This window comes from Pleurodeles waltl, chromosome 1_1 (assembly GCF_031143425.1).
Source record: "Pleurodeles waltl isolate 20211129_DDA chromosome 1_1, aPleWal1.hap1.20221129, whole genome shotgun sequence".
In the NCBI taxonomy this organism is placed as follows: Eukaryota; Metazoa; Chordata; class Amphibia; order Caudata; family Salamandridae; genus Pleurodeles; species Pleurodeles waltl.
In genome coordinates, this window is record NC_090436.1 from 566,492,335 (window position 1) to 566,511,355 (window position 19,021).

The following is a 19,021-nucleotide window of genomic DNA, read 5'->3' on the forward strand; positions in this document are numbered from 1 at the left end:
TGTGTTTTGTGCAAATGCTTTACACATTGGTTCTGGGATAAGCCTGACTGCTCGTGCCAAGCTACCAAGGGGGTGAGAAGGGGTTAACTGAGCGGATGTCTCCCTTATGCTGACTAGAGTGAGGGTCCCTACTTGGACAGAGTGCAAACCGACTGCCAACTAGAGATCCCATTTCTAACATGTGGTAAATGCATTATTTGGTAGGAAAGCTGAGTTGGTAAATTTGATCACTTCACTTGTCTGTGTGTAACCAAATCCTTGTTGGTGCACTAGGAAACAGTGACGAGTATTTACAGTGTAGCGAGGTCCATGTCTGTGACAGAAAGCACTGTGAACATTTAAGGCATTAGTTTAAAAAATTGATTACACACAGTACCATATAGGCTGACACAGTTACAAAATGTATTGCCCACAATAGAAGATTCACTAAAGCTTACAAAAAGTTTAATGATTGAATGCTGTAATTATTATCAGCCACTGGTACTTACTTGGGACTGCATCCCAATCTATCGTTATTTTACCAATTGCACACTCATGCATTTCTTTCTCTCGGGTAGAAGACACCCCAGAGATACAGCTTGTTTCATCTTTAGCAAAGGTTCTTTATCTTTAGCAAAACTTGTTTCTCTTTAGCTCCCTTTCCCTTCTTTTGCTTCATAGAACAGGATACCCTCAACTTCCCTTTAAGCCTGAAGCCACTCAAGGTCAGCATTAAACGTTTAGTGACAGTAATCTTTTTAAATAAAAAAAGTATGGGTTCTATTTAGGTACAATGGAGAGAGAGAGCTTGGAAACAGGTTTACCAAATTGAACCTTCCCACATACGCCTTCAGAGTTCTGCAGGACTTGCTACTTTCTCCGATCTTAATAGTGTATGTGCAAAATGTATAGATGATCATTGGAATTAACCTCTTCTCTGCCAGGCCTTTTCCCCCTCAGGTGGCAGGTCTTTTTTTGGATTTTTGGGGCAGTTCGGCCCTCATAACTTTTTGTCCACATAATCTACCCACGCCAACTTTGCCTCCTTTTTTTCGAACATTCTAGGGATTTTAGAGGTACCCAGAGTTTGTGGGTTCCCCTGATGAAGACCAAGCAATTAGCCAAAATACAATAAACATTTCGTTTTTTAAAAAATAATTGGGGAAAAGAGGGCTGCAGAAGAAGGCTTGTGGTTCTTTCCCTGAAAATGGCATCAACAAAGGGGTTGCAGGGCTAAAATCACCATCTTTCTAGCTTTGAGGAACAGGCAGACTTGAATCAGAAAACCACATTTTTCAACACAATGTTGCCATTTTACTGGGACATACCCCTTTTTTACTATTTTTTGTGCTTTCAGCCTCCTTCCCTTCCAGAGGAGTCTGGATAAAAAAATGTTGGGGGATCCACTGAAGCCACACCTCCCTGGACTCCTCCAGGTGTTTAGTTTAAAAAAAAAAAAAATCTGGGTTTGGTAGGCTTCCCTAGATGAAGGCCACACCCGGGACCAAAAATGTAGGTGTTCCCCTCCACCTCCCAAAACAAAGGTGGTTTTGTAATAGATCATTTTGATGTGTTCACATACTTCTGTGATGTTCCAATTACTGCAATTGGGTTATGTTAAAAAAAGACCCCTCCCCACCAAACAAATTGGTGGCATGCTTCATCATCGGGGTCCCACCTGAGACACCTAACATGTCATGGGTGTGCTGCGACGCCTGATTCCAGCGGAGCAGGTTTTTTCATTTTTACCACACATACTGGTTGAATTTGGTGCGAGGGTGAGTGATGGTTCAGTAGATCAAGTTTTACTAACAAGAGATTTCACAAAAATGAAGTGCATTGTTAATAACTGAAAGGCCAAAAAACTGAACCAATGACTCACATTTCGTGAGGTGTAAAGCCGCGTTAAGGCACCAACCGCTTTACAGTCCATTCACACACCTTTCATACATGACATGTACAAGACCATTCACGCCACAGCCCAGGCTTTGAAGGACAGACCGGGCAGTACATCAGGATCTCCCTCCGGATACCTCTTTGGGCACAGACTCTACATTTCTTAGCGGGCAAGTCTTTTTTGGGAGTGGGGGGAATTTGATCAGGAAAGTGGTGAGATCTTTCAATCTAGCCACATCCTCCACCACTGCTACTCTAGGAACTCTTGCCTGTTCTACCACAATAAGGCTCTCTATCACTGACTCCTGAAATTTAACAAATTTCATCCTTGACTCAGGGGAACATTCTTGAACACAAAGCATTAAACGTTGCCAAATGATGGCCAACTTTTTATACCACACGTAAGACTTACGAAGAGCAGTGTAAGGTTCCAACCTCTGATCTACTCTATCAACACGACCCATGTGCTTATTGTAGTCCAAAATGCATGCAGGTTTGCGTACTTCCACAACTTGACCCCAAACAGTTACAGGGGAAGTACTCTCATCATGGATGGTAGTTAGCATGTACACATCTCTCCTGTCTGCAAATTTCAGAGCTAGCAGCTCATTATTATACAGCTCATTATTATGTATTTTTTTTTTTTTTTTTTTTTTTTTTTTTACAAATGAGCTCCCTTGGATAGCCTTTCCGGTTAGAACGGATTGTGCCACAAGCAACAGTGTCTACTCTGAACAATTCCTTGGAAGGTCATCTACCAAGTTCCCACACCATTTTCTCTCTAACTCCAAAAGTGGGCGGACAACCAGGGGGGTCAAAACTAGAATCCCTACCAGTGTAGACTCAGAAATTATACACATACCCAGCATATACATCTTAATTCCATACAGTGCCCTCTTGCTAGGAATGCACTGCTTAAAAACCAAACGCCCCTTGAACAGAACCAAAGACTCATCTACAGATATTTTTTCCCCTGAAATATAGACCTCTGAAAAACGATCTTCAAAATGATCATGGACAGGCCTAGTCTTGAAAAGACGGTCACAATCAGGGTGATCTCGTGGCAAGGCTAAAGCATTGTCAACAAAATGCAGCATCCGAAGAAGAAGCAAATACCGATTACAAGTCATGGTTGCAGGAAATATAGCCGTTGCCATCAAGGGACTAGTAGACCAATAAGAAGCCAGTGACGGCTTCCTTATCAACCGCATCAGAAAAGTCAAACCCAATAACTTTTTCATCTCTTCCAGATTTGTGGGAATCCACTGGGTAGCTCTAGACCGAGGTCTAAGTCTGGCAGCATTGTCCCTCAAATACTGCTCTGAATACAAATTAGTCTGCTCAATAAGCTCTTCCAAAAATACATTGTCCATAAACAACTGAAAGAAATTGACAGGCAGAAAGTTTTCTGTATTCAGTCTACACCCTGGGAGGCCAGTAAAGGCAGGCAACTGTGGCTGCTCTGTGTTTGGGGTAACCCAGAGCTCAGGTCTTCACATGGTAAACCTTTCAGCCCAGGCTGCTGTACTATTGGCACGTCAGTGTCCTCCTCTAAAACAGGCCCTTCATCTGCACTGAGAGTGGCTTCCTCATCAGAAGATTCCTCTCGGACAGAGAACTCACTGCCAGAATCTCTCACATCCTCCTCTGCCTCAGATGCAGAGTCAGTCTCATAATCATGGTCAGAAGATGACTAAAAAGGCATGCCAACAACCTGCTGAGCAGTCACTCTGCGGCTAGCAATGATCCTTTCCAAGAAGTGTAACTTGACAAATGCACCAACAACAACGAACACTGTCTAAAATAAGTAATAAAGTGTGGCTTTATCACAAAGAGTTATGTACTAAAAAACTATACCACTCACTTGCCTGAAAAAGCTAGACTCACCAGCAACTACTCTGCACAGACACAGCAATCACCAATGATATCCCACTGAAAAGAAAAAAGAAGATCAAATTAGACATAAGACAACACAAATATAATTGTGCACAAATCTAAGGATAATTTCACACACAATCCTGCATTTAGTACACCACCTACAAACATGTCATTCATGCATGGCAACAATACTCCTTTGGAGTAAATTGTTTTTACTTAGCTAAAACATGCAACTACGCAAACCTCCTGTCAACCAGTGCCAAAACCGCAAGGAGCCACAGCAAAGGAAGCAAAAGCCTTGAACTAGAACAAAAAGGAGAAATAATCACAAATGCGAATACTTTGCCAGTTGACAAACACCCAGCCACCAACCATTTAGAAATTTTCCGTGGTGCCTAAGTGGATAGGCCGATGGCCAACAGTTCTGTGCCCCCCCACACCAAAAAACACACACACACACACACTCTCTCTCCCTCTCTCTCTCTCTCCCTCTCTCTCTCTCTCTCTCTCTCTCTCTCCGTCTCTCTCTCTCCGTCTCCCTCTCTCTATCTGTCTCTCTCTCTCTCTCTCTCTCTCTCTCTCTCTCTCTCTCTCTCTCTCTCTCTCTCTCTCTCTCGCTCCCTCTTTGTCTTTCCCTCTTTCGCTCTCCCTCTCTCTCTCTCTCTCCCTCTCTTTCTCCCTCTCTTTCTCCCCCTCCCTCCCTGGTGCCTAATTGGATTCTGCCCCCCTTGGGGACAGATGGGCTTACAAAAATAGGCCGACCAGGCCCTACGGGGGGGGCAGTGATGGCCAACAGTTCCGTGCTCCCTTGCGGGGGGGGGGGGGGGTTTGACCCTTTCCAAAGGGGGTGGCCCCCCAACACAAAAAATAAATAAATCCATGGCGTCTTGGGGGCAGATGGGCCTAAAAAAATAAATGGCTATCAGTAATGTGTGCCCCTTTGGGGGGGGCGACCCTTACCAAAGGGGCCTCCCACCCCACACACACACACTTTCTCCCTGGTGCCTAAGTGGATTCTGCCCCCCCCCCCCCGGGCCTAAAAGAAATAGGCCGATCTGCCCCCAAGGGTGGCAGAAATGGCCAGTAGGTCTGTGCCCCCTTTGGGGGGTGACCCTTGCCCAAGGGGTGCCCCACAAGACACATACATACAAACACACACACACTCAAAACAATCCCTGGGGCCTAGTGGGTTTCAACCCCCTGGGATGAGATTGGGCGAAAACATGGCCGATCTAGCTCCGGGGGAGCCGAAACATATAAAAAAAATCTTGCCCCCACGGCAGCGACCCTTGCCTAAGGGGTCGCCAGCCCTAAAACATTATAATAAAGATAATCCCAGGTTCCTAATGGGTTTCGACTACCCCCCCCCCCCACATGGGGGCCCAAAACATGGATACAGCATTGCCCTTAGGGCAGCGACCCTTGCCTAAAGGGTCACTGCTCTAAAACATTATAATAACGATAATCCCTGGTTCCTAGTGGGTTTCGTACCCCCCGTACCCTCTAGGGCAAATCAGCGGAAAAATTGTCAATCTAGCCCCCGGGGGGGGCAAAACACAGATACATTATTGCCCCCCAGGGGCTCCCCAAAATACAAAAAGACAACATCCCTTGGGCCTAGTGGTGGATTCCTGCTCCACGATTGTGGGCGTCGCTCGCGATCGTGGAGCAGGAATCCATTGAGAACAGGCACAGGCCGAAAGGAAAAACTCCTTCCTTTCCTCCTGTGTCTGTTTTCCACCCTAACGACCCCCCAGGAGAAGGACTTGCCTCTTACTGTACTGGAAGCATATGGCTTCCAGCGCATCCCCGGCACCATTTCATGACGCCGATGAAGTCATATTGCCGGTAGAGGTTTCGGGGGTGGAAGGGGATGCGATTCCCCTTCCATCCCTGACGGGTGTGTGGGCCCGGTGCAGGACGATCTGGTCTCGTCCCCGGCACACGGCATCCATGGCCGAGGGTGAGACCAGCTCGTCCCAGCACCCAGGGGGGTAAAAGAGCTTGGATTTTTATTTGTATGCACATGATACACAATTCACAGAACACCTTTACAATTGCATCGATTATAATACTAATGACTTAAATGACATGGCCCAGATCCAGACCTCTTTGACTGAATAATTGACTATCCTTCAACAAATGTAAAACCTAACTGCTTACAGTTGGATCTTGACTGCTATTAACTAAGCTAAGTCCATTTGCCTGGGGAGGAGAGGAAGGCACTTCAATCCACATCTCTGAGTGCTAAAATACCTGTGTATTATTTGACCTCTCTCTAGCTTAACATAAGAGAACACACAAAATTCCTTATCAAGAATTGTGGAGTTAAAATTTGTGATTTTGTATTTTATTTTGTGGGAAAGGCTCTTAGAGATGCTATTGCGAGGGTCATTTTTAGCTCCAATTGTTTCTGAGAGTACATGACATGAAAATTGATAGACTGGAGCAATCCCAAAGTCATGAGTCAAGAGCTGTGGTTAGTGCCCCCCACTATGAACATGCCACCCATATGTTCTATGTTCCTTTACATCTTCTAGTGAAGGATTACTGAATATTATTCCATTGGTTTATAGAATGTCTCATACAGCAATACTTGTTGTTTCAATTTGTCTGATCTTTATTTAGTTACGGACCTGTAAAGTAATGTGTGTTACATTTTAGCCTAATCAAAGCAGCATTGTGGTGCAATGACAACACAGGATGCAAAAAACTAATTTGGGTAGTCTGAGGCGGGACTAGCATTGGCTTTGCTTTGTTGAGGGAACTTATGTCTGTCTGATCTTGTAGGATGTCCTCAAAATCTTGGAGATTGTATTGACAAAGGCTTAACAAATGCTCTTACTGGGGTTATGGATTAGCCAAAGACACAGATGGTGAGTGATTATAGGCATAGGACCTGTTTAGAGTGTTTGGGACTTGACATGGGATATTTTCCTTTGCAGGATTAGAACAGGGACCTTAAATATGGGCTACATAGGTTGTGGAAAAAAGATGTGCTACCTTATTTTTTTTATGATGAGAGAGTGTGCTACTTAAGAAATAAAGAGCATGATGTTGTCCCATGCATGTGGTTACGTTAAAACATTTTGCTCATTTTGTTTTATATTAGATAATAGGGACTCTAATGAAGTATAAACAGAAGGGGCTTTAATGGGTAAATAATAGGCAACTTCTTTTGTGCAGTCATTGAGTTAATGCCATTTACTCCAACCATAGCCTTTGGTCTGTGATAAAGAGCTGTGGATGTTTCAGTGAATATGGGGCTAAACTAGTATCTCAACAGGCCTTTCTGGAGACATTTCTAGAAGACCCTGTTGAACACTTTATTGGCTGCTAAGGTTATGACCTCTGCAGAGATCTACCTTATTTATGCGCTTGATTATATGGCTCAGCAGTCTTGTGTTGTCACTAGACAATCTGTCCTTAAAGTGTCTTTTTTTGTGTCAGGCGAATTAATTTAAGAACAGCTTTAATTAACTTGTTCGCTAAAATGTTTGGGTTAATCTTACCAATTGTGTTTAATAATGAGATCGGGTGATAGTTTGCTACGTTTTTATTGCCTTTTCCTTCTTTGGGGATGACTGTCATTGCAGCTTAAGCCGTGGTAACTTATACTTCTTCATCATTTTTTAACTGTTTTAAGACTAGTAATAGCTTTGGAGCTTGAAATGATCTGAATATTTTATAAAATGTTTCTGTTTGGTCATCTGTATTAGGAGACTTGTTGTGTGGGTCAGTTTTAATAGTCTCAACAAACTCCTCTAGGGAGACACTTTTTAAACCAAGGGAATTCAGCTGTTCAATTGCAGGGGGAGTTAATCATATGTTTCTGCTACTAAAAATATCTGGTCACACCACCAGTGATCTACTCTCGCAATAATTGATTATGCCATACATAATGTAAAGAAGTGATGGATATGACAGAGCCCTGCTCTAACAAGAAGACACAGTCTGCTGATATGCATCACAGGTATCGCAACAAATTGTTTAAAGTTTTTTTTTTTTTTTTTTTTTTCAAGTTTATGTTTTGCAGTCAAATCATACCATCATTAATGGTTAAGTTACAGCATATATCTATCCAAAATATTTCCTGCAATCACATTGATTTATTTCAAGCAATGATCGAGACATCATACAAACATTTTGCTTTAAACCTTTATTGCTTTAGTAAGCAAACATGGGAAGGCCGTAATTAAGTCATTGCAGCACTATTGGACAGTATCCATCCTGCTAGGGAAAGTCAAGGATATTCATATGGAGCAACATCATTATAGATTCCTATCAGGCAATGGGGGATGATAGGTGTATAAGGGAGTGCGAGAAGAGCAGGATAGGAAATGGCATTATCCGTCTTAGGAGGGGACAATAGCCGAGATTGGGCATCTGTTCACAGTTGAAGGTCATCCCTAGGGTTTTATGTGCTTGCATTAAACTTGATGTACTATACCAATGGGTAATTGCCAAAACAGCAAATACTGTGCTTAATTGTGAGCAAAGTAAACTCAATTCACGAGGCACGATGCTTGTGTAGCACTCTCTCAACCATTCACAAAGTATGCCACCTCTAGTCCTTTCTGGTTTATTGTATGCAAGAATTGCCATGAATGGCAGCACAAGCTTTAATTCTGTAAACTGTATGCAATTGCCAACTTCACCAGAAAAATCTATTTCGTAAGAAAGTCTTAATTAGGTCCTCTTACAATACCTTTAACACAGAAATATTTCTTTGCCTTCTTGATATAATGCTACGAAAAGCAATTTTCAAAGAAATGTTGGAGTAGGTGAAGGATAATAATAAATACTTTGCACAGTTCTCCTTGACCATTACCATTACAGTTAAAGCCAGCAAAATTACTGTGATGATGCATACCGAAGTATGAACTTTTCACTTTTTTGACCAATACAGTAAGAAAAGTATAATGCTTGTATTTGCTCATACTGAGGACTTCAGGATTCAAGGACTGTTGAACCTGATTTCCATTGTTGTCATTTTTATGCGTATTACCCTGTTAGTATTGTGTATTAATGTTTTGAATTCATTTTTAGGTTTTCCGTTGGACAAAGCATTTGCCTATGCTAAACTCAGGAATCCATTTGTCATAAATGATTTGAACTTACAGTATCATATACAAGACAGGTAAATTAATTGATTACTAAAAAAGTAATTGATAACTTGTATGTCTGTTTTGTCGAGTAAATAGTACAAAGTGCAGTTAGAATATTCAATCACATGTGTCTGGTACATACAATTTTAAATCATTGATTTCATGTGTGGATAATGCATGAAAGTTGATGAATGAAAGGTGGAGACCTGAAGATTCCATTTAATTGAAAAAAAACAAAATGTTATATATTCAGAGAAGTCTGTTTAGAGGATATATCAAAACACTCTGAACCAATCCAACCTCACACCCTTGCAGATTAACAAGAAACCCTTGAAGTTTAAAAAAATACCAGTTTTTCTCAGAACATGCCAATACATGAAGTGCCTGCTTCTGTAACTTCAAAATAATTAGACAGTCCTATGCCCTATGACAATAACTGTTATTCATAAGGTCGCATAGGCTCTCATTATTGTAATGAGACTACTGGATTTTGAGCGGCAGAATTGCCTGCTGTGTGGGAGACTGAGTTTTAACCCACTACAGGTGACGCCTGTCGCCCTAATCCGGGTTTTGCTCCGGCTAACTAGCAGTGCCTCATCTCTACACAAGAGCAGAGATGATTGGGCAGCTGAGCGCATGACATAGTTAATTTCTCAGGAAAATCGTGGTCACTCAGATCTCATCCATTTCTCTCAGTTACAGTGGTCTCACATACACAATGACAAACAGAGGCAGTATATGTTTCTATAAGGTTTTAATGAAGCGACCGCATCTTAGATAACAAAGCATGTACTGCAATATCCAGGATGATACAGCATGACAAGGGTAGAATTGTGACAAGGAGAGTGAAGCATAGAAATAATGCTACCATATTGTCATTAGAGTCAATAGAGTCAATTCCTACCTAGGCTATAATAGAGCACAGCATGTTAAGCTCAAGTTCTGTCCTTCAGGTTCCCTTGGGAAGACATCATCCCCCATACCTGAGCAAAGGCCTGAAGTCTGCATAAGCAGCTGTAGTGAAGCGTTCAGCAATCCGCATACAGTTGTGGTTCTCTGGCTGGAATCTCCTTCTAACGTGTAAGGGACAAGGACGTGTTTTTATAATAAAAGAGCTGATGTTCTATGAAAATGTCCATACGCAAGGATGTGTGTTTTTCTATGAATGTCAGAGACAAAACATTTACGACGTTCACCGGCAATCTATCTTACTGCAGCCTTGAAAGAAGCACAGAGTGAACAAGAATGTATTTTTTTTAAGAACGTGGTGCTGGCCTAAGCAAAAAAAGCCAGATGGAAAGAAATAAAACAAGACCGCAAACAGTGGCTATCGTTAAAACAATAAACAAAGCTGAATAAAATATATCTAGGTTAAAGTGCACAGCGGCAGGCTTAGTGTGCTAAAATGACGTGCAAGGAGCTGTAACTAAAATGGCTACACAACACCCTCCCCTTGTCAGTTGAAGGTGGTTCAAAGCCTAAATATATATAAAAGCTACTAAGCCTCAGCTTAAGATATATGTGTAAAAAATGTCAATAATGAAAAACTAAAAGGACACATGAGCATATAAAAGGACAATTTAAAATGGTAACATGTGGCGTAAAAGAGGCCGTCTAATGTAAGCAAGCGCTGCGTAGAAAGGCAAACTTTCAGTGCATGTTCAAATGAGCACCAGAGGCACCGAAACAGGGGCTGCTCACAATACAAAACCGGTCTGAATGACGGAGACCAGTCACACTCCAGTTCCTCCAGGAGTGTTGCTCCAAATACCACATCATGCGTTCATGACACAGCTGCGCTGGTGGGAGCGCTTTCATTCCTCCTTGTGGCAGCGGGACAGCCATTGCGCATGAAAAGTAGAATCAGCAAAATGCCAACTATTATAGCCAAAGTTATTGGAAATCCCCTGAAAATACTGGAGAATATTGAGTGGATGGCTGATGGTATTAAACCAGATATGGAGGAGAAGGTGTGAACAAAACCAGAACCAACAGCCTTAAAAAAAATGTGTGATTCCAGTAGTACTGGACGCATTAAATATTCGTCCCACAAGTTCACCAAAGTGTCTCTGAAAGTTGGTACTCTAAAGGGACTGTATCTCTGCTGACCACCTTGCCATCTGAAGTGTGTAGGTCTCGTGTGCAGGTGTGAGAGCCACATGTTTTTGGAACAATAAAGCCTTGAGTCTGCTCAACTTGTCAAAATTCAAATTGGAAGTAGCAATATGGGGCCAAATGTCAGGTACCTCTTTTTGTTTAGTGGGAGGAAAAAATACGTTCCAGCAGCATGTAACAATCTTAGAGACCGAAACAACATAAACTATTCCGACTCGCATCCCACAAAAGTCTTCACTATTGAGGAGAACATAGCTGCCATTTGAAAGCACCTGGAACGTAGGTCTAATCAAGGGGACTGGAACTCCCTTCAGGTAACAAGCCAAGTTCGCTGCAGATGCGTTACACGCCCCATGCAAGGACAGGTGTTTACAAACCATCGAATGGCTGACAGAAGTCTTGCTTTCACTACCGCTAAGAAAGACCTCGTTTCAGGCCACTGAGACATTTGTACGAGAAGGGTAGCTCCCACACCTAATAGATGTAACTATCTTCCAGCCTTTCAAATCTGCCTACCGGAATGTGTTTTAAACAGGACGTGAGTTGAAGTTCGGAAATAGGCAGGTTAATGACTCCATGTATTAACCACTCAGCAGATGGTATTTCAGCCACAGTAAAAGGCAACTTTTCTAATTTTTCGATGTTTAACATGACATAAGTTGCTTCTTTCTTAGCCATTAGTTGTTGTTGTGGCGTTAAATTAAATGTAGAAAATATGTCCCTTGCGCTAATGTGTTGCCAGGGAATGCGACCTGCCTTAAATGTTTGAAGTGTCCAACTCAACTGCATAAAGGACCTTAGTTGACTCTGTCCATGGTGTAAGGAAGGCATATCTGTTTGTATAATATCTATAGCAGAAGAGACAATGTCATTTAAACTGTATATCCGGCCGGACAGGGTATTAATCCCATTATCTACAACAGCTAATGCCTTCTGTAAATTATCTTGGTCTGTTTGCCTTAACCGGGCAGCAGCTTCTTGTTGGGAAAGCTTCCAACTCTCATATATACTTCATATAAGAAGTGCTTACTGCGTTGTTTTCTGGGGCCTAACAGAAAGTCCTGTAAGTCAGTGTTATTAGACGGGAGACTGAGGTGTCCTCTAACCGCATCTAGTGAGAAACTTTTCAACCATTGCTGGCATAATTTCCCTACACTGTATGTTTTACTATACCAGCATGTTCGGATGATATATAGCGAGGGTTCAGCCTACTAGTCCTAAAACCCCCCCGTGGAGTTCAGAAAACGTTTGACACCCATTGGTATCTATTGGCCAAAATAACCACCCACCAGGACGTGACAGTGAAACATTAAATGTGCCATTCTGGACCCATTCATCAAGCTGATCTTCAGTTGCATTGATATACTTCTGCCATTTATAAAATTTTGCAGGGGCAGGAATACTGGCCGTGTTTCATTCCTTAATCTTTTTTAAGCCTAAACAACTTGTTTGTTGTACAGTTTCATTTAAAAATATCATTTGAACAGGTATCAGGCATGCTCTAAACAAAGCTTCCTTCCCCCTTATTTGCCAATGTCTAGTTCTCCACACACTTTTTAAGTCAATCAACTTCAGCCAATACTCATAGCCTTCTATAGTCAACCGGGAAACAAAGGAATCCGAATAAATACATTTCGTATTTGTCAATAATATGCTTACATTTTCTATCGGTGGCAATTTAAAATAATATGACTCAACATTTTTAATATTGTGCCCAGAAAAATATGCAAACTTTTCAGAGTATGTTTTAGAACTCCATTGTGGTGAAGTCGGACAGTGTTCCCATTGTGTGTAATTAAAAACAGTCTTTGGGGTACTTGCTCTGCAGATGAAATGGTGCCCATAATAATTATAGCAAAACATATCACCATCATTCTCTTTAGATTGATAAACATTTTCGTTTTCAAATACAGTGTAATACTGCAATTCTATCATCATAGAATCAACTGTTTTCACATCCCAATCATCAGAAATAATTCTGGGTATTATTATATAGTTCATTGAAAGTTTAAATACACATGGTATTTGAATGACCTCTTTTATATATCAAATGTTACTTTATCCCAAACAATCCCATTAAGATCTGGTACAGCGGAAATGTTCACAAAAGAAAAAGTCTATACGGACCTTGTGAGAAGAAAAATGTGGTGTTAGGACCTCATCCACCTGTTCAACAGTTGATTTTTCAGGAAGAAAATGACCATGTATTAGTAGAAGGAATGTTATAGCAAACCCAATCCAAAGTAGGAAAGCCAATACAGTCAATGAAAGCCACAGATAGTTCCATGGAAGAACAAAATAAGTTGCTTTAAGCCAGTTTATTAGCTTACATGGTTTTGATAGTTCAGGTGTCGAAGAGGCGAATGAGTCCGAAACATTGTTGTTGATGTCGCAGCCCTCCAGATAGGGAACCCTTGTTCCTCCAGCCTTTCACTGGCGGTTTCCCCCGCCAGGGAAAGGCTGGCGGAAGAAGTGCTCAGGGGCCCCGTACACAGCCCTGTCGGGCAGGTCACTGCCCGATTTACAGGCAGTGATCTGCGCGCCAGGTGCTGCTGCACCCACCGCACTGCGGCATTGACGACGGTTCCATGTGGAGCTGTCGGCAATGTCCTGGACCAGCATTCCTCTGGCCCAGTGGAATGTATATTATAGGGTCGGCGGGCTCTTCTAGGGGATGGCGGTTTATGTTTAGACCTGCAGCATGAAGACGGTGGGGAATCCCACCGTGTTCATAATGAGCCCCTCAATCCTCACCTTCAGTCACCATAAAATTCCACCAAGATTCTCTCACAAAGTAGTAGTCTCAAAGTCTTTGCCAACTTACAGAAACAGTTCCACCTCTCCATTCCTGTCGCATTGACAACGCCATACTAGTGCCTTAATACCCAACCAAATAGAACAAATAGGGCCAGCTAAATAGCATTAAAGATAATGTGCTCAAGAAAAACACTTATAAAATAGGAATCCATTCCAAAAACCTGGAATTCTGCTACAGGAATATACTAAAAGGTCTACCTCCTGATAGAGTGAAGATAAACTAAAAAAACAAACCACATAACTAAAATCAAATGTACATGCTAAACTGTAGGTCAGCAATTGTGAATTTTCCAACTGTAGCAAATATGGTCTATGTGAAGTTGACATACTCTTCCTTACAAAAACATTGGCTATCACCCGACCTAATGATTTTTGATGGAGACAGTATATGTGTAAACAGACAACACAAAGTGGTAAGTGGAGCACCTAAAATATTGAAAGACCTTATTATACGTATATCACTTGTCTCATGTAATAGGCTTCTTTAAATTCCCTCAACCAGTTATTCAGAGATCCAACACATTTCAGATAAACACTACTTTTCTTAAATGATTTTTATTGTCTGGGAATTTTAATAGACACTGGAATAGTAAGGGAGATGGTACAGCAAGAGCTTTGTTGTCACTCGTAAGTCAAATTCACAGATCCACTTGTAATAAAGGTGTTACCCTAAACCTTGCCGTTTCAAAACCACTGTGCATAATATTTGATACCGCTATTGAAATGAATTGGTCTGGCCACTTTATTGTCCATCTCATCAATACAGTCACAATCTCTGCCAGAACCTAAATATGTCGGACCTGGGTACACAAATAAAAAAACCTGAGGAACTTTAAAACTACAGAGAATTCCCTAACTCCTTCATGCCAAACATCTGAAAGAGCATACCTCCTCTCTTTCAATACGATTGAACTCTGTAGCTGCCATGCCAAAAATAAGAATGAGGAAAGGATGGTTTACTCCTTCCATAAATTCATAAAAACAAAACCTATGTTTTCTAGGATGCGGATGGGGAATAATTCCAGACACTGATTTAGACTACTGATTTCAAGCAACACAAGTAAATAACAAAGTCCTCTTCCTCAATGGCTAAATTAAAATATCAAAGAATAACCCAGATAAACTTTTAAACTTGTTTCAAGCACAGAGCACTGATTTTCTTTTTTCAACATCTACAACCAAAGCTGCGCTTCTGAAGCCAGCGTGTGAGTGATTGCTCCACCAGTTCCTAGCTGGGAGAAGTTTACCTGAGCTCTGGACAGCACAGGGGAAAATTCCTAGCTCAGGCAGACATGACAAGGGCATCACTTTTTGGGTGCTTTTAGGCATCCAAATTCCTACTTCTGCAACACAAACAAATTCTATCTTGTGGGTAAAACAGCAGATTGTATATATTTTAAACCCTGGCATTGCTCATCCTCACAATTGCACTCAGACTCTGACATCAGTAACACATTCAGTACATCCAATTGTAGCAGTTGCAACCTTAAAATGTATTGATCACTCCCCCCCTCCGAAAAACTCAAAACAGAACCCACCCTCCAACTCATGGATATCAGTGCATACTTCACAGTGTTTCATGCACCAGCATCACAGACCTTTTTTCATAGTACAACCTGGGTGCAGTATAATTCACATCCACTTTTTCTCCAGTCATATATGTCATTATACATTTAGGGTACAGCATTCAGTGTGTACACCACCCTCAAAAGTGAGGCCTTGCAGTCACCCAGAGAACCTCCCGGCCTTGCTGCCTAAGTGAATAAAGAACACTAAAATCAAGTGAGCTTCTCTTTTTTTTATTAATCTCCGCAATCACCTTCCGCCTAATGTACAAGACCTCTGGACAAATCAATAGCTTTAAAGTTTAAATCATTTATGTCATCGCCACCCAACCATTGATCACACATATGGTACTTTCCTTGGAGACTTTAGCCACCTTTTTAGGTGACACTTCTTAGACTACGTCTTTAAACAAGGGGCCGGTTACAGTTGCCAGTCAACGACTTGTGGTGAAGGGTCTGTGAGAGCCCTCCCCAGTCGGTGGCAGCGGCAGCCATCTTGAGGGTAGAAGTTGGGGGGGGGTGGCGTGCGGTCTAGTTGCTCGCTCTGCTCTCTCGGCCGGATGACCAATCGGCATTTAAGCCGATGGGGATGCGGCCGTGTAGCGTGGACATCGCAAGTATAAATGATATTGCTTTGTTCTTTCTATGTTTTTATGCATTTGAATGCACTTCTGTTGTTCTATGCGAAAGCATCAATTTCTATTTAGTGATCATTTTAAACTGCTCTTATTCTGGTGTCGTATTTTTAGGGGACACTTCTTAGACTACGTCTTTAAACAAGGGGCCAGTTACAGTTGCCAGTCAACGACTTGTGGTGAAGGGTCTGTGAGAGCCCTCCCCGGTCGGTGGCAGCGGTGGCCATCTTGGGGGTAGAGGTTGGGGGGTCGGTCTAGTTGCTCACTCTGCTCTCTCGGCCGGATCACCAACCGGCATTTAAGTTGATGGGGATGCGGCCGCGCAGCGGGTGCGCCAAAAGGCGCGCCTAAGGCAGGCCCGTCTGCGTCCGACAGGGCCCGGGGCCCAGGCTCCTTGATGCTGCCTTCCCAATCCTCTCCGCACAAAATAATACAAGACAGGCACTTTTGCACATCCATGCTAGTAAATTGCACAAGGGCTGTGACCAGGCTGATCCTAATCAGATTAAGGGATGGAAGTGTGGGCTTAGTAATTGGGAACCTAAGACGATCCGGTGGTGAAGCTAAAAGCTTCAACTCAATCAGCTAATTCAGAAACTAAGACCTTACAATATATAAAATAAATATGGCCTGATTAATGTGTGCTCATTGAGCAGACACTGTGGAAATAAGAGAGATGATTGAAGCATATAACTTAGATTGCCTCTTCATTGCTGAAACATAGGCCAGAGAGGATTACAATCCTGATTTTCTGGCTGTCTGCCCCCCTGAGTACTTGTTTGCCAGGCTTGATAGGACGGGGAAGAAGGGAGGAGGTTTGGCAATAATTTTCAGGAATAATTTGCATTGCATTTTGGAACCTCTCAAGGTTAATGCTGCACTTTGTGAAGGGGGCTATTTTAAGATAAGACAACAACACTTGTTACTTTGTGAGGGCTTGTTAATTTATCGCCCCCAGGGCCAAAAAACGCCTGTTTATCTTCTTGGCCAGCTCTGATTAAACCCATAGCCATGGCCCTGAAGGCCTTGGAGTTTCTTGATTTAATGGCAAGCCTGGATTGGGATAGTACAAGCACTGTTCCAACTCATCTTGCAGGACATACGTTACATGCTATTTTTGTTCATCATGATAATTTCTGTCGACTAGCCAACTCTCCCATGGATTGGACATAACACCAGCTGCTAACTATAAAGGCTGCATGCTTTTTGGCCCTTCTAAAGTTTCTCCGGCCTTTAAATTTCTAGACAATGGCATAGGATTGAGGAGCAGAACTTGATGTGTGCCCTCAAGACCGGGTGGAATCTGGTTAGAGAAACCTCCATGTCAGTGTGGTAGGGTTTTGAACAAGGACTTAAAGGGGCCATCAATAGGTTGATCCCCCGGCCCCTTGCCCCCCAGTTTAATCAGGCTTTAAGCCTTAGAGGTCTATATTTTCCCCTTGGTACACTGAGGAATTAAATAATTTTCAGAGACTTTATAGACCCCAGGAAAGGAGGTGGAGGCTCCATCAGAACCCGGAGGAGCAAGCTAAGCTTAGGGCTCAGCTAGTGAACTATAAATCAGCAATCAAAAAAGCTAAAACAGAATTCTATACCCGTAAAATTACAGAAGTAGAGAAAGGGCCCTGAGAACTCTTTAAGGTGGTCCGTACCTTTACCTCTTCCCCCTGTGCCCCGGTGCTGGGGAACTCCTTGGAGTTTTGCCAAAGGGTTGCTGACTTTTTTTTTAAGAATAAAGTTCTTCAACTCCATGCCAACTTTAAGCAGCCTCCCATGGAGATGAGAGGAGAAGATCATGGAGCTGTTTCGGTCCAAGATCTTGGCCCAAAGCTCACATGTTTTTCAATGTTACAGGCACCTAAAATCAAAGATCTCCCTAGGGGGATTGAAATCAGGTTCCCCTTTAGACCTGTGTCCTCCTAAGATCTTAAAACTAGTTCCTGATTTGATTTCGACCACCCTTGAACCAGTTTATCAAGAAATTTTGAAGGAAGGACGCTTTCCTCCAGCTTGGAAGGAATCCATTGTTGTTCCCCTCTTTAAGAAACCTGTCGGGGAACCCAATGATCTAAAAAATCTACTCCCCATCTCCTTGCTGCCAGCCACAGCTAAGATACTAGAGAAACACCTCAATACCGAGCTGGCTATTTGTTTTTTCCAGACGTGTGGGGTCTTGGACCCGTCACAACTTGGTCTCTTCTGTGGACATGATCCGAAGGAAAGTTGATCAGGGGGAAGGTGCTATTTTGTTACTCCTAGATCTCTCAGCGGCATTTGACACTATGACCCTCATTACAACCATGGCGGTCAGTGATAATGCGGCGGTAATATCACCAACAAGCCAGCAGTAACAAAAATTGAATTATGACCAGGGCGGAAACCGCCAACACATACAGCCACTTTAACACACCAACTGCCACGGCGGTAGTAACAAGCACTGCAGCGGTAACTGCCAACAGCAAGGTGGCAGACAAGGTTCCGCCCACTGTATTATGAGACACCAATCTGTGACCTTTTCCGGGACGGTACCAACGACCTCAAAAGGACGGCAGAAACACTGCACAGAAGGGAAACTACTCACCTCTGGAGACTCAGGGAAGGACCACGCCACCATGGAGCCCGAACTGCAGATTTTCCCCATGCTGGTCTACCTCCTCCTACACCAGGAATACCAACGCAGGCGATGACGACCACGGTGAGTACTGCCACCTAGCACACAGAGAGTGACACACACACAACGCCCCCCGCCACCCCCAACACCATACACACAAACAGATGCAGTAACATTACATAGTCACCCACTACCCACAGGAATAATGCAAGGACAAAAGGAAGTGATTAAAGTGAGAGTAATGAGATAATAATCCAGGAAAACATACTCAAAATTCAAAACAGTATTTACAGTTATACAAATGGAGGGACACTGCCCAGTCCACAATGTCCATGGGCCACAGGGCCACATCACATAGGCCAAGGCCCCACCTTACTCCTGCAACAACACGGAGAGAACACCTCTGAGGCATCAGGT

General features: G+C 42.7%; 1 protein-coding gene across 1 annotated transcript in view; it reads left to right on the forward strand.

Annotated features, from left to right (window-relative positions):
* The window catches only part of PPIP5K2 (diphosphoinositol pentakisphosphate kinase 2), a 1,112,711-nt gene that overhangs the window by 69,444 nt on the left and 1,024,246 nt on the right, over positions 1–19,021 (forward strand). The window contains exon 4 of the mRNA XM_069226183.1: positions 8,803–8,893. Coding sequence (XP_069082284.1) covers positions 8,803–8,893 — 91 coding nt within the window. The remainder of the gene's footprint in view (positions 1–8,802; positions 8,894–19,021) is intronic.